Source organism: Dipodomys merriami, unplaced genomic scaffold (assembly GCF_024711535.1).
Source record: "Dipodomys merriami isolate MVZ:Mamm:240054 unplaced genomic scaffold, mDipMer1.0.p SCAF_9, whole genome shotgun sequence".
Classification (NCBI taxonomy): domain Eukaryota; kingdom Metazoa; phylum Chordata; class Mammalia; order Rodentia; family Heteromyidae; genus Dipodomys; species Dipodomys merriami.
Window position 1 is genome coordinate 58,629,622 of NW_027206512.1, and position 15,234 is coordinate 58,644,855.

Here is a 15,234-nt window from a genome sequence, read left to right on the forward strand (position 1 = left end):
AACATTGGAACTCACTTTCCGGTCATTTTTCTTGATCTTTAAGGGGTTCCTGCTCAATCTGGGGTTTGTAGCTCAGTGGAAGAACATGTGCATCGCATATAAGTGGTTCTGGGTTCAGTGTCTAGTATCGTAAACAAAGAGAACAAAAAGCTTCATTTGCTCATTAAAAACAACCCACAACAAATCATCCTGTATTCTCCATCATTAAAAGGAGCTCATTGGAATTAAGATCTCCTAATATTCTTTGTCTCTAGCAGTTGCTTAGAAGTTGAGTGAAAGAGCTCTTAATGGAGTTTTTCTATTGTTAGAGAGTTACAAGAATAATAGACAGAAACCCTTTGTAACTTGTAGCATTTTTATCCCTGCAAAGAAGCTGTGGATACAATTCCAGGTCAGTGTTAGAGACTCTTGAAAGGTGTAGTGGTAACTGTGGATTTCACCTTTCCATCATTTAATTTTAGAACTCCATTGCATATTTAAAACTTCCTGTTTATCTCCCTGGGGATGATGAGCCCTGTTTGGGCTTCTAAATTATGTTTCAAGGAGTTGAAATCATGAATCCCATGCAAATGTACAGTGAACAACTGTGTAAAGAATTGAGTGAAAAATAACCAACAAAAATAAACCACAAAGATATTATGACTGAACTGGCTCAAAGAGTTATTGGAAGGACAGACATTCATCACAAATGATTGAATGAATGAATGAATGAATGAACAGAGAGGCCTCATTTTGGGGAGCCTCATCTTCCTGTGAAGTAAGGTGGGGGGCCCTCTCTTGTTCCCTTCCTCTCATTCCCTCCATTGGTAACTAAAGGCGTATAAGAAAGCCCCATTGATTCAGTGCATGTTAAAAATGGGGGAAGAATGGCACAGGTGAAAGCCAGCTCTCCAGACCAGGCACTGATTTCCAGTAGTAACTGATGGCAGACAGATTGTGACAGAAATGTATTCACACCTGCCCCATCAACTGGGCTGAGTGTTTCAACTTTTTCCCAGCTTTACATTCAGAATCCTACCTGATGCATCGTTCCTGTCTGGTCCCAAGTGACTCTTCCTCAACAGCGCCCCCGCCCCCTGCCCCCCCACCTCTTCTCCTCCCTCACCCCACCTTCTCCCCCACCCATCCCCTGCTAATTTAAGCTGGGTAGCCATTTTCCTCCTTTCCTCCCTTGCCTTTGAATCAGTGTGCAATGAATGGATGATGGATGAGTTCCAGATCCTACCCGAAGGTGCTCAAAGAACAAAAAGAATGTTTTGTTGGCATTTGGTTATTAAAACACCAGCAATGTTATTCTTGGCATTCCAATCCAAAGGCAGTGGGTGGTGAAAACCAGAGGAGCAGGAAATCATGAGGTAAAACATTTACAGGAGAACCCTGGGCTGGCATGAAACTGTTCAGCCTTCCCCTGGCCCTCCCCTTCCCTTCTCTCTCTCTTCCTGGCTATCCTTGAGACAGGCAGACTTACGAAAGCACAGCAATGCTAAGACAATGCAATTCTTTTGGTCTAGGGTCACGGCATAGCTATGTGTGTTAGCCACACAAAAGCACCATTGTAGCCGAGTGCTGATGGCTCATAACTGTCATCCTAGCTGCTCAGGTGGCTGAGATCTGAGGGTCACGGCTCAAAGCCAGCCTGAGCAGGCAAGTTTCAATTAACCACCAGAAAACTAGAAGTGGTGCTGTGACTCAAAGTGGTAAAGTGCTAGCTTAGAACAACACCCAGACCCCAGGTTCAAGCCCCATGACTGACAAAAAAAAAAACCCCTCCACAACATCATTGCTATTATTTTCATTGTTAAAATCTTTCTTTGGCTACAGCTGATCATAAATAAGTCTTCAGAAGTGCCACTCTGTCTTAGGTATATTGGAGAAGAATCCTAAGACATCCAATTAGTGGCTTTCTGCATTAGACACAATTCCTTCTCCTAGCCAGATTACATGTCTTTCCATGTGTGCCTGTCTCAGGATGGCTTCTAAATTTAGATGACCCAAACGAGTCTTGATTTCCAGTGTAGGCTCCAAAGAGCAGGTTCTGGTATGCCATGATCTGCATCCCTCTTGAATCCCAGGCAGGTGAAGAGAGGAATAAAGTCCCCCGGTGTGGAGTGCCGCTGTAGCCTTGACTTTGCCTCTTTACTCAGCTTCACCATGACGACGCTTTATCAAGGACCCCCGTGCAAGCGAACGCACAGGAAACTGGAAAAATAGCACTGCTTGTTTTGGAGCACAGTTAGTCATGGTAGAAACTGTCAGGTTCTAAAATCAAGCACTTCTGAACCTGTTTTGTTTTAGTCATAGGGACTGAAAAAAATAAAGCCTTCATTTAAATATCTTCACAAAAAGATTAAATTACTATCTTTTGTATATTCTAATAAGGTTTGTTTTCAACCTCCTTTACCGGCCTTCATTTTTTCCTTTTCTCCCTCCCTCCCTCCTTCCCTCCCTCCCTCCCTCCCTCCCTTCCTTCCTTCCATTTTTGTGTGCTGGAATTCAAACCCAGGACTATAGACATGCTAAGCATATACTCCGGATCGACATCCCAAGCCCAGTGTTTCAATTCTAACCATACAACCTATATGTTTTGTTGAAAGGTAAATTTCTTATCCCTATGCTGCTATAGTTTTCCTGTTATTTCATCCAGTAAGAGTTAACCCAATGCTGTCCAAAACCCCTTACTCAATCATGAAAATTTCCCCTATAGGTGATTTCCTAAATGGCTGCCAGCCTTCCCAACTGGCCATTGAGCAAAAGCATTGCACTCAGGACCTGAAGCCGGGGACGCGTGGGGACCACACTGGCAGAGAGTAGTAGAACCTGAAAGACTTCTAGCTCTCAGTCCTGTGCACTTCTAGAATGGCATGATGTCTCGTGTGGAGACTTCATTTGGGCAGCATTTCAGAAAGGCCTCATTTTTGCTCTAATGGATCTGAGTGTGTGAACAGGAATAAATGTCATTCCTACTGACCTCCCATATAATGACATAGGACTGTAGATCGGGGCTCCAAGATAAACAGAACAAATTGTTAGATCTTGTTACTATCTGCCTACCACTGATTATTAAGATAGTGTTCTGTTTATTCATTTTTTCCTTATTAAATATCCACAATGGACTTGGGTGGAATAGCTGTTAGGGTAAAACATTACAATGCATGAAGACCGTTAAGCGGAACAAATTGTTAGGTCTTGCCACTGAGTATTAAGGCTGTTGTTCTGTTTATCCATTTTTACTTGTTGAGTACCTACAAAGGCCCAGGTAGAATAGATGATGGGATAAGACATTACAATGCATGAAAGCAGTACAAGTGTTAGTGCCCTGCATTAGGACAGAGGGTCAACCATCTCAATCTGATGAGGTGTTGTTTCCTGTTCTCTGGTGCACTGTCATGAGCTCTGAGGGCCAGGTCGGGGCTGCCTGAATGCAGGAGACACTGGGTCACCACAAACTCCCCAACCTGCTATTGCTCATTAAGGGTTGCTGCCTTCTTATGCTATCACTACCATTTATGTCAGTTGGTATGGAAAGAGCTAGGAATTCTAATTGTCTTTACTTTGGAGATTAAAAAACATAAACCAGTGTTCAGAGAAATCAAGCAGCCAACATCACAGTGATAAAATGTGACAGGATCAAACTCTGAGACAGGTCAGGATGAGCTGCTCTCAGGAGACAGAACACCTCTCCCGCCATGGCCTCTGAGCAGGGGATCTAGGGGAGGGACAAATAGCAGGACTGACTCGAATCGCATGTCTTGGCGCAATCTTCAGAGACCTCTCATTTCTTGTCTGGGAAACATGCACACTCACAATCAATTCAAACCTTAAAAGCAAACACCTTTATTCTTTGCCTGGTACTTGTTTCATGCTAGATCCTATGGTAAGGAAGCTAAAAAGGCTATTTTCCTGCCAATCATCTATACACATGTCCTTCTGTCTTCCATTCTCCATCCTTCCATCAGCCCATCTAGCTGTCCATATCACATGTATTGAACACCTACTGGATGCTAGCCAATGTCCTGAACATGCCCTGCCCACCTCCTCCAAGTTTGAATCTCCCTGTCAGAAAGTAGTCTGAAGGGATTGCTTCAAGGGCCTGGGTGGACGCCCAGTTCTACAGATGTTCCCTGAGTTCCTTATATAAAACAGCATAGTATATTCACATACAACCTAGGCAATCCTTCCTTGTACTTTTAACCATGTCTCGATTATTGAGAGTACCTCATACAATGTAAATGCTATGTCCATATAGATGATATTTTCCACCCACCTTTGTTTAGGTAAGGGATGGGAGTGGACGAAAGGTCTACTAGATTCTCAGTTCCCACCACACCATTTGGTGAGGACAGTTAGAAGGGGTGTCTACTGTGAGTTTTCCACAACTCAGCTGAGCCTCAGCCTGAAGTTTCTGGGGATCCACACTCCTCCCAGCCTGGGAAGGCCCAGCAGGAAGGATGCCAGGATGTATCCATGGGAGCCAGGGTTTTTTTAGATTCCAGTAACTAGGCGCTGTGATTGGTGCACACTAAGGAACCAAGTGATTTCGGGGAGGGAGGGGTACTGGGATTGTCGCAGGGCCTCCACACTAGGCAAGCACTGAGCTGCCCTGTGCCCCTTGTTCTACTGTTTGGCTTTTGTTTAGTTTTAAAAGAAAATTGCATTGGGAGCCGGCAGCAATGTCTTCAACACAAGAGCAGAGGAGGCCTGGGGGTGGGGGTGGGGAGGGTATTTCAGGAGCTTAGCTGTACTCCCCGGGAAACTCTGCAAGGCAGAGGAGGAGGAGGGTGTGGGGCAAGAAGGGATCCCAGCCCGGTGCTCTGGCGCACCCCTCACAGTTCACAGTCAGTCCAGGCAAGAATGTCCCGAGACTGTCTCCAATTAACCACCAAAAGCTGGAAGTGCTCAAGCATTGAGAAAAAAAATAAAATCAGGGACAGGGCCCTACCTCTTGAGTTCAACCCTCGGGACATAAAAGACAGACAGACAGACAGAGGGAGAAAGAAAAAAAGAAAGAAAGGAAGAAAGAAAGAAAGAAAGAAAGAAAGAAAGAAAGAAAGAAAGAAAGAAAGAAAGAAAGAAAGAAAGAAAGAAAGAAAGAAAGAAAGGAAGGAAGGAAGAAAGGAAGGAAGGAAGAAAGGAAGGAAGAGGGAGAGAGGAAAGGAGGGAGGGTGGGAGGGAAGAAGAAAGAAAGAGAAGGAAGGAAGAAAAGAAAGGAAGGAAGGAAGGAAAAAGAAGGAAGAAAGAAAGGAGGGAAGAAAGGAAGGAAGAAGGAAAGAAAGGAAGAAGGAAAGAGAAAGAAGGAAGGAAAGGAGGGAAAGAAAAGAAGAAAGGAAGGAAGGAAAGAAAAGGAAGAAGGAAAGAAAGGAAGTAAGGAAGGAAAGAGGGAAGGAAGGCGGAAAGAATAGGAAAGAGAAAGAAAGGAAGAAGGAAAGAAAGGAAGAAGAAAGGAAGAGAGAGAGGGAGGGAGAGGACAGAGACAGAGAGAGAGAGACAGAGAGAGAGGCAGAGAGAGAGGCAGAGGCAGACGCAGAGGCAGAGACAGAGACGGAGAGGAGAGGAAGCCCTCACCCCTGGACCGACGAGCCCGCAGGTGTGTGGAAGTGGCCGCGCCGCTCCCATTGTCCAATCAAGGGTGTCCAGAGCCCCGGGCTGAAATGACTACACCGGGTCCAGCCCGGGCCGGCCACGCGCTCCGCGGGGGGCTCCGCCGTCTGGTCGGCGGGCAGCGGGCGGGCGGCGGTCCGGAGCTGTCCCCCCTCGCCGGGCCCTCCCGGAGCTCCGGCCCGGGGTGAGGGGAGGCCGCCGCCGGTCCTCGGGGGCGGGGCGGTGGGCGGGGTCTGTGGACGCCACCCGGGTGGTCTCCGAAGCCCAGTTTTCGCTCATTCCCGAGCCGGGGCCGGGAGCGGGGCCGGGGAGCGGAGGGGCAGCCGGGCTGGAGCCGGCGCGCGGGCCCGCGGGCGAGCGAGCGAGCGAGCGGTGAGTAGCCCCCTGGGCAGCTCGGCGCGGCCCGTTTGTGGGGAGCGACCCCCCCCGGGGGCGCAGCAGGTGTCCGCAGCCGGGGAGCCGGGCGGCCCGCGGGTGGATCCGGGGATCGGCTTTCCGGGAGGGTCCGGGCGAGCGCGCCGCCAACTTTTCCGGGGAGGTGGCCCGCGCCCTGCCGCCGGGACCTTCCCGTCCATCCTCCCGTGGGGGGACTGGCGGCGGGGGCTCCCCAGATTCGGTGGCTCGAGTGGACCGTGCCAAACGCCCGCAGGCCGCGGGGCTCGCTTCTCCCGGGCAGGGCGGCGGGCGGCGGGAGGCTTTGGAAACTTCCTTGGCTCCCCCGGGAGGGGCCACTCGGTGGCCGGCCCTGGGCGGGGGTTGGAGGACGCAGCGCGCCCCGGGCCACGTGGAATGCGCGGTGCCGCGGGAACCGTCTCCCCGTGGCGGTTAGGGGAGCGCACGCACCCCGCGCCCCTGGCTTGAAAGCACCCCGTCTCCGCGCGGCGATCTGGCTCCCCTGCGCGGGGAACCGGGTGGGGTGGGTGACTGCGGGCTTTCCAGGCAATGGAGACCGGGGCGCCCAGGGCGCACGGGGCCGGAGCGCGTGGAACGGGACACAAAGGGGAGCGTGGACCACCGCGAGCTTTCACCGCGCCCGAGAGCCCGGGGCTCGCGATCAGGGTCCCCAGGGCAGGAGGATGGGGTGGAGGGGGAGCGTACCCCCACACCCCCTTCTCGCTGAGCCGGAGCGCCCCGCCAGCCGTGCCCAGCTTGGGTCTCCGGATGGAGGGGAAAGGAACCCGCGCCGACGCGCCCCATCCCCCGGGCGGATTCCTGGAGTTTCTGGGCCCTGCGCGCCCTCCGGCCCAAGCCGTTCTTTTGTGTCCTGATGTTCCTCCAAGAGGCCCGGGCGAAGGAGGGAGTGGGGACCAGGGTAGGGGGACACCCCCCTCCCACCTCGGGCCTGGCAGTGGGTTGGAGGGAAAGCCTGGGGGTGGACAAGCCCGGGAACCTCGCTTCCTGCAGCTACAGGTTGCTCCAAGAACCTGCAGCCAGAAACCCGCCTTTTTTGTGAGCGACTGCTGACTTTTGTTGAAGCAAGTTCAGGGGTGTGTGTGTGTGTGTGTGTGTGTGTGTGTGTGTGTGTGTGTGTGTGTGTGTGTGTGTGTGTGTGTGTGTGTGTGTGTGTGTGTGTGTGTGTGTGTGTGTGTGTGTGTGTGTGTGTGTGTGTGTGTGTGTGTGTGTCTGTCTGTCTGTCTGTGTGTGTGTGTGTGTGTCTGTCTGTCTGTGTGTGTGTCTCTGTGTCTGTGTGTGTCTCTGTGTGTGATTCCCCTTACGTTTTCACTCATTGATGGCATTCTACCACTGAAGCCACAGCCCTCACTTCTGGCTTCTGGGTAGTTGACTGGATATAAAAATCTCATGAACTGTGCAAGAGCTGGCTTTGAACTACCATCCTCAGATCTGAGCCTCCTGTGTAGCTTGGATTACAGGCTTGAGCCACCTCCGATTTCCGTCCCACAGACCCGCTAGACTCGAGCAACTTAGGCAATGACTTAGATTGATCCCTAAGAAACTGTTTTAGGAGGGAATATTTGCATATAAGCAACTTCATGAATTTGAACTTTGGTGATAGTGCTGATTTCTCCCCCTCCCCTCTTTGTGAGTTTACTCTTTGAGTTTCCTAGGAGCTGTCCCTTCTGGGGGGGAGGGGGGTGCGGGAAGAAGCCCAGGGGGCCAGTAGCAGCAGCACACCCACCAGGGTGGACCACCAGCTGTGTACCACCTGCTTTCCCTGTTAGCGCTCAAACCTGCCCGCTCTATGGGACATCTTCACTTTATAGACCAACACAGCAGACTTTGGAGAATGTAAGCAACAATCATCTTCACAGAGTGAATCAGAGAGACCAGAGATTCTGCCCTATTTTCAATGATTGGGCTGTTGTCTACCAAGCAGCATGCCCTTTAGTTCTGTTTTTCCTTATGTGTCTTATAAAATTTTTATGGACTTCCTTATGATTTCTATATAAGACTGTTTCTGTTTGTCCCAGTCCTTGAAGTAAGCAAGTTCATCAAAAGACAAGTTGAAAAGCAACAACACAAACCTTTTAAACAAATAGGATGTTGTTTTGCTTAACATATGAAGGAAATAGGTTTATCCCTGGGCCAGTAGTTGCTTCTTGAGATTTAACAAGGATCAGGATGCTCTTTGTTATAAATGTAATGCATGCTAAGTCGGTTTTTAAGTTATTTTTTATTGTTGCTATAAAGGAGATGTACGGGGGCTACTGTTACATTTGTGGCTAACTCTGTTAGAAGAGGGGCTTCATGGAAAGATGGACGCCAAGGCTTAGGGACATAGCAGGAAAGCCGTGGCTGACTAGCCAGACTGAGGTTCCCAGGACATGTGTCCAACGGGCTCCTTCAGTGGTGTATAACTATGGCTGCTAGGGGACATTGGATGTGACTACTGCCACCCTCATTGCTAAATCAGTTGGAAACTGCAGGCCTTGGTGTGTGCCCCAGCCCCAGGCCCAGTAGAAAGCATCTGGTGGACCCAGCCTGGCATACAACACCCTCTCGACTTATTTGGCATCCCAGCTGGCCTCACAAGGAGAGGCAGGGCTGCCTCCCACAGGACTCAGAACGTAGTCCCCACACTCCCAAAGAAGCACCCCAAATGATAAAGCATCTGCCATAGAGATGTTTTTGAAAAAAAAAAAAAGAGTGAGAAAATCCCATTTAAAAAGAGGGGGAAAAAGAATAAGAAAAAAGTCAACCTATCTGCTTTTAAAGCCAGTGTTTGCTGACATGGGGTCCTCCAAACTCCAAATTCAGAATTGTGTGAGGTGTTTGCTTAATGGTGACCTTCTTGGGGCTCCTGTATTTGTTTGAATTCAGTTGGGTTTGGAATAGTAACCACTGAGCTGCACCTACCAGCCAGGAACATGGTGAGATGACTTTGTTGACCAGGTCTTGTTTAAGAGGAAGGCCTTTTCCCCAGAATGGTAAACCAGTTGTCCTGCCTGGCGTGCCAGTGAGGAGAGCCAGATCACCTACTGCTTTGGTTGAGGAAACAGTACAAGTAGTCCCAGGGCAAGACAGAAACCATCTAATGCATAAATGCTTGGCACAATTTTGACAGAGATAAAGATGATCATTCTGTACTAGTATCCCTCTATCTTCCTCCTTCGTTTTATCTCAGCAGTTATATTGTATTAGTTATATTAGGTCTGAGGCCATAGAGATACTAAGTCAGGGTTCCCCCACAGTAGCTGCAATAGGAAAGGTTCAAACAGTACGAGAAGACTGGGGGGAACTTTGGCCTTGCACCTGTTGTCTTCCATGTTAGCCTGGGAAGCTTGGATTGTCTGGGAAAGTGACAAGAGTCGTCCAAGTGGATATTCCAGGCACGGTGATGGTTCTCACATGTCTGCTGTTTTTAGAAGCAGTCACTTCTAAAATACATTTTAAAAGTCCAGATGAGATGAATAGAACGTGAATTTATAACATTTGCTGGGAAATGAATGGAACTGGAGATCAGCCTGTTAAGTGAAATAAGACTGCTGCAAATCAATGATCACTTGTTTCCTCTCAAAACAACAATAACAAAAAACAGCCAAGCTCATGGAAGTACAAGGGAGCGTACTAAGGAGCTGGCAAAGAAAAGGGCAAAGGGAGAGGACAGAGGATGGGTAAGAAAGAGTACAGAGGGAGAGCAGCATCCCAAAATACAGTATGGAGCTATGCAAATATAATAATGAAATCCCTCACGTGTTATAATTTCATATATGCAATAAAAAAATAGAGTACTGAGCCTTATTCCCCCAAATACATTCAGTCATCTGCCTTGTAAGAAAACACCATTGGATGGAGATAGAAATTTTGGTCCCCAGAGTTGTCCTGGATATCATGGTGGTGGCTCCTTGGGCCACCAGCAGTGGCTCCTGGGAATTAGAGAGGACCCCAAGGACTTCTTTTTTGGGGTAACTATTCAAATGTGGAGGGAAAGTTCCTTCCTTCAACATTTACCTAGGACTTGATAATTCTCGAGATGTTATTATTCGCTCACAAGTTACCTGAAATGTAAAAGAAGCCTGTACTTTGGAGCAGGATGGAAAGAAATCTGGACACACAACTTCTTTTGGCCGTGTAGGCAGTAGATGTTTGGTCCATGCTATGGTGAGCAGGGGTATTTCATGTCCTTGGGGGTTGATTTCCTTTCTGTATTCTCCCTGAGGGAATCGGGAGGGTGTGTGTTCATAGCTCTCCTGGGGCTGTTCTTTTTACGGCTGGCCTGACTTGGCTGCATTACCAGGAAGTGAGTCCTGGTCAACAGTTTTTAATCCTTTCAACTGCTGTAGTCCAGCTTAACTCACAGCCTGTGCTTCAGCAACAGCTAAGTTATATGTGTGGTGTGTGTACGGGGAGACCTTCCAAAGGGGAGCCCTTGGGTCCTATCAACAGGGGCCTAGCGTATATTGGGGGTGTGGTAGAAGCTGAAACTGAACTGTAGTAGGTTACTAAGATGGGACCAAGGGATCTAGGAGTGGGGCTGAGCAGTTACTCATTTGTAAAAGGCAATTTACAAATTAACCCTGTAGCATTAGGTATGAATTAACATCCTCATTGAAATAGCTCACAAAATAATCTCTCTTCTTGACTGTAGCCTCTTTGGTTTGGAATATAGCTAATAAGTCCTTTGGCTTACTGTAAGATGTGCCATTTTCTCTGTGTGTGTGTGTGTGTGTGTGTGTGTGTGTGTGTGTGTGTGTGTGTGTGTGTGTGTGTGTGTAGTGTGTACTGGGGGCTTGAACTCAAGGCCTGGGCACTGTCCCCTGAATTTTGTTTTTTTTTTTTTTGCCCAAGGCTAGCCCTCTACCCCTTGAGTTACAGTTCCACTTTTGGCTGTTTTGGTAGCTAATTGAGGTAAGAGTCTCATGGACTTCCTTGCTCAGGCTGTCTTCAAACCACAATCCTCAAATGTCAGCCTCTTGAGTGGCTAGGATTACAGGTGTGAGCCACCAGTGCTCAGCTACAGTGTGTGTTTTAAGGGCACATTCTACTTCCCTTGAAATTACCTAGCATACAAAATGACAAGTGTCCCTGAACACTGAACAGAGAGAGGAAGAGCTGGGAATCCCAGATCTGATTTTTGGGTTGTGTGGCCATCAATCTAGTCTCAGGAAGTAGTTCAGGACTTCAGATGGCTTGATTTCTTTATTCCTTATATTTCGTGATTACGTACCTGCTGATTGCAGACCCTGTGAGTCTTGCCTTGCCTTGTGTTAGGCTTTTGTAGGTCTATTAGAAATGAGATCAGTGAACAGATAAATATAAGACAGAGTGAAGATATATCACCAGAATGAAAAGCATAGATTTGGAGACAAAAAAATAAGCATCTAGTCGGTGGCAGAAGAGTGGGGTTGGGGGGCATCGGCACCTCTGAGGCTGAGCTGTGGTGAGTAATCACTTAGTATCTCCTGTCCAGAGCTTGTCTCCAAAGGTGAGCTGTTGCTTGGATTTCTGGCCCCAGTGTTCATCATCTGTAACCTTGGGCAGGTTACCAAAATTCTTTCCATATCAAGTTTCTCCTCAGTGAAGTGGGATCCTGCCTTCAAATCATACAGGACAGTGCCTGGAATATTCCTTACTGCACGTGGAGCCTTAGGTTCCTAGACCACATAGCCATAGAGCTCTCTGCACTGTACCAGATGGTTGCTGAACCTGGACAGGGTCTGCCCTCAGAATCTGACCCCCACCTCCCATTCCAGGAAAGAGCTTCTCTGGGTCCTGGCTTCCTGTCTAGCTCCTCCCCTGAAGCTCTGGGACAGGCTCTTGTTTGATTTCACTTAGGGGATTAGACCCAACCGCTGGCTCTACTGCTTTAGAGCCTCCTCCCAGGGGGCAGATCCTGGTACAAGCAGGTCATCTTTTTAGTGACTCTCTGCTCCTTCTCTTCTTGCCAGGGATGGTGCTTTGAGTGAATGAACCCCTTGGAAAAGGCTCTTCTGTGCTGCCAGCCGGCACCCCCAGGGAGCAGAGAAGCCCCCTGGGGCTCCTCTACACAGGAAGACTGTTCTTCCCCAGGACTTCCAGAAACTACCTCATGCTTGGAGGATCGTGGTAGCCATGGCCCTTCTACTCGATGTCCTACTGCTGCTGGGGCTCTGGGCAAATACCATTTCCGGAGGGCAGCCTGCATCCACGAACAGGCCTGCAGATTTCAATTATGAGTTGCCTGCCACAAAGTACGAGACTCAAGATGACTATAAAGCTGGGCCGTCGGGTCTCCTTTTCCACATGGTGCATCTCTTTCTTTATGTGGTGCAGCCCCACGATTTCCCAATAGGTAAGTGCCCACTTTGGGGAAAGATGGAACGTCTCCCCATACCCACAGCTTTGTTTCCTGAGAATGGTCCATACAGAATAGATTCAGCTTTTTACAGTACAAGGTTCAAATGATCGCTTGCACAGGAGCAAAAAAAAAGCAAAACAAAATACTGAGCTAGAACTTAAGGCTTGCCTGAAATTAATGCGAAGGTTATTAGGGTGGCAGGAAATTGACTAGGAGAGAAGGAATCAAACTAGGTGAATAATGTTGGTTTTCCCATTCTTTACCATCTGTGTTGTTTTGATTTGAAGAGTGAATTATTCTAAAGCACATACCAAAGGGGAATGTTGGGGGTTAAAAAAAAAAAGGTTTGTAGAATGAGGAGTTAATAATTATCTGGCGATTCCCTGGCATCATGTTGTCACTTAAAAATTCAGCTCTCTTCTGCTGCCTGCCCACAAACTGTGATTTTCAGATTGCTTAGAGCAAAGACTGCACTCTTCATTTCTGTTTACCTGATTTATACACTTGCTGGAATTCTTTTGAGTTTGGGTGTAGGGAGGGGGTAGCCGCATCCCGAACAGTATGGTGCAGTGTTATTGTTCTTTGTACACAGTGTGGTTTTCCACTTTGGCCTTCTTGTTCATCTTTATCTTGCTCATCTAAGCGCTGAAGTCCTCTGGGTTTTGTGATCAAAGGAATGGGGGCGAGAACATGAACATCCTCTGTGCAAACTATCTGCCACTGGAGTTTATCAGCTACTTTTTTTTAACATTAGTTTTTACAGGGACTCCATACAGTTTTTTTAAAAAATGGCTTTATATTAGATTTCTGCTAAGCTGGTGTATAAACAACAAAGGTTTGAATACTATCATTCATTATAAAATGTGTAGTTAATTTGTAGTAGCTTTATCATTTTCCTCAGCTGGTCAGCTACTGTTCATAAGAGGCTTATTTGTGTTTGTATGTGTGGGGGGGAGTGTAAGTGCCCGTGTGTGTGAAAGACAGAGACAGAGAGAAAATCTAGTTAGTGAACCTCACCACTTATTTATAGTATAAGAAGTTTATAGCGTTTCAGTTGTTTAATATGAATTCACAGCAATGTCTTCCCAAAGATGGGGAAGAAGCTTCCCCCATCTGCTAAATCATATCCTATAATTAGTTAATTCTACCCTTTCCTTCCAGGTGTTGCTTCTCTAGGTCTGGTGGGAAGGCATCTCAGACTTTCCAAGGGACACAGTGTTGAGTCTACACTGAAATGACTAGATTACTTACAAAATATGCAAGATACCCACGTATCTCACCATGTATTCTAAGGTTTTGATCTTCAGCAACAGGGGTTTGTCTAGAAGGAAATCTAAGTAGAATGTGAGAGCGTGAGCTTAGTCTGTCTTGACCTTCCTCACTGCTTACTTCCTTGCTGTAAGCAATTCTTCAGCTCTTCTGTTTTAGACCAAGCAGAACAATATTACCTTTGATGGGGTGGGGCAAAAATTATTAAGTTGCTTAAAGAGTCTGATATTGAATTTAAGAGATGATGTCTTGGAGTCTTGGTTTTCTTCTGCCATCTCATTTTTAAAATATTCTTTTCACCCAAGTTACTAGATTTTGTGATAATCTCAAAGTTCTGGCTGGTTGTTAACACATACAGGACATTGAGATCAGGAATCATGATTTTTCCACTTGGGGCCAGTGCATTTCACACCACCAGATCGTGGGGCAATATCTTCCTAGGAGTAACAAACAAACAAACAAACAAACAAAAACAGCCCTCTCCATAAAAATGGAAAAAAAAAAAAACAAAGAGGGAAGGGAAATTCCTCTTTATTTATTTATTGGTTTAATTAGCTCACCACATTAAACAAAGCACAATATAATATTTTGATCAAAGGTATTTTGCATGGGACTGTTCTACTTTGAAAGGGTAGAGGTGCTTTGAAGGCAAGCTTCTAGTACAGGTAAAGGGGCGGAAGGAACTTTCAGAATCTACATTCTCTCTAGATTTTTTTTTCTTGCCAGTCCTGGGGCTTGAACACAGGTCCTAGGCAGTGCCCTTGAGCTTCTTTTGCTCAAGGCTAGCACTCTACCATTTGAGCCACAGCACCACTTCTGGCCTTTTCTGTTTATATGGTACTGAGGGAATTGGACGCAGGGCTTCATGCATGCTAAGGCAAGCACTCTACCACTAAGCCACATTCCCAGCTCCAAGATTCTCTCTCTCTCTTTTTTTTTTATTACCATTGAACTGAGAAGTTTTTCATTTTATATCCTGTGTCCAATCAACATGTCTTACTAAGCTTTGAATTTGGAACTCTATTAAGAAAAGCCTGGGGCTGGGAAGGTGGCTCAGTGGTAGAGTGCTTGCCTTGCATGCCTGAGGCCCTGGGTTCGATTCCTCAGCACCACATTAAGCAAAAAGAAAAAAGCCGGAAGTGGCGCTGTGGCTCAAGTGGTAGAGCGCTAGCCTTGAGCTGAAGAGCTGAGGGACAGCGCCCAGGCCCAGAGTTCAGGCCCCACGACCGGACCCAAAAAAAAAAAAAAAAAAAAAAGAAAAGCCTACGTTGTATCCTGTAAAAATCTGACCTTTGTTCTGCTAAGAATGAACAACGAAGTTCTTCTTAGGCAGAAGAATTTAAGTTCAGATAACCATGCACAATGGGTTCTAGAACCTGGCGTGGCTGTCTCAAACACGTCGCCCTGGCACGATACAACGAGAGCAAGACTGTGTGGAGAGACCTCCTCAGCTGTGTTCATTGAAACCAGGAAGGCTGTCAGTGGCTGGATACCCAAGGGAGAGTCCTTCCTGGCAGAAGGCACAGGGATGTGTAGACAGGAGGAAACAATGGTTGCAGTATCAGCATCTTAGTTCATTCAGGATGCCATCACAAAATTCTGTGAAGTAGTTGGCTGAAAATCAGACATTG

At 47.4% G+C, this 15,234-nt stretch overlaps 1 protein-coding gene across 5 annotated transcripts in view; it reads left to right on the forward strand.

The window, feature by feature from the left end:
- The first annotated feature begins 5,403 nt into the window (after nucleotides 1-5,403).
- Prom1 (prominin 1) overlaps nucleotides 5,404-15,234 on the forward strand; it is a 71,335-nt gene continuing 61,504 nt past the window's right edge. For 2 of the 5 annotated variants that reach the window (XM_070012861.1, XM_070012866.1), the window contains exons 1-2: nucleotides 5,405-5,584; nucleotides 11,946-12,328. In XM_070012861.1, the coding sequence (XP_069868962.1) occupies nucleotides 12,109-12,328 (220 nt within the window). In that variant the 5' untranslated portion in view covers nucleotides 5,405-5,584; nucleotides 11,946-12,108. Of the gene's footprint in view, nucleotides 5,585-5,866; nucleotides 5,971-11,945; nucleotides 12,329-15,234 lie in introns of those variants that run through there. The other 3 variants (XM_070012865.1, XM_070012864.1, XM_070012862.1) reach the window with 3 other exon arrangements.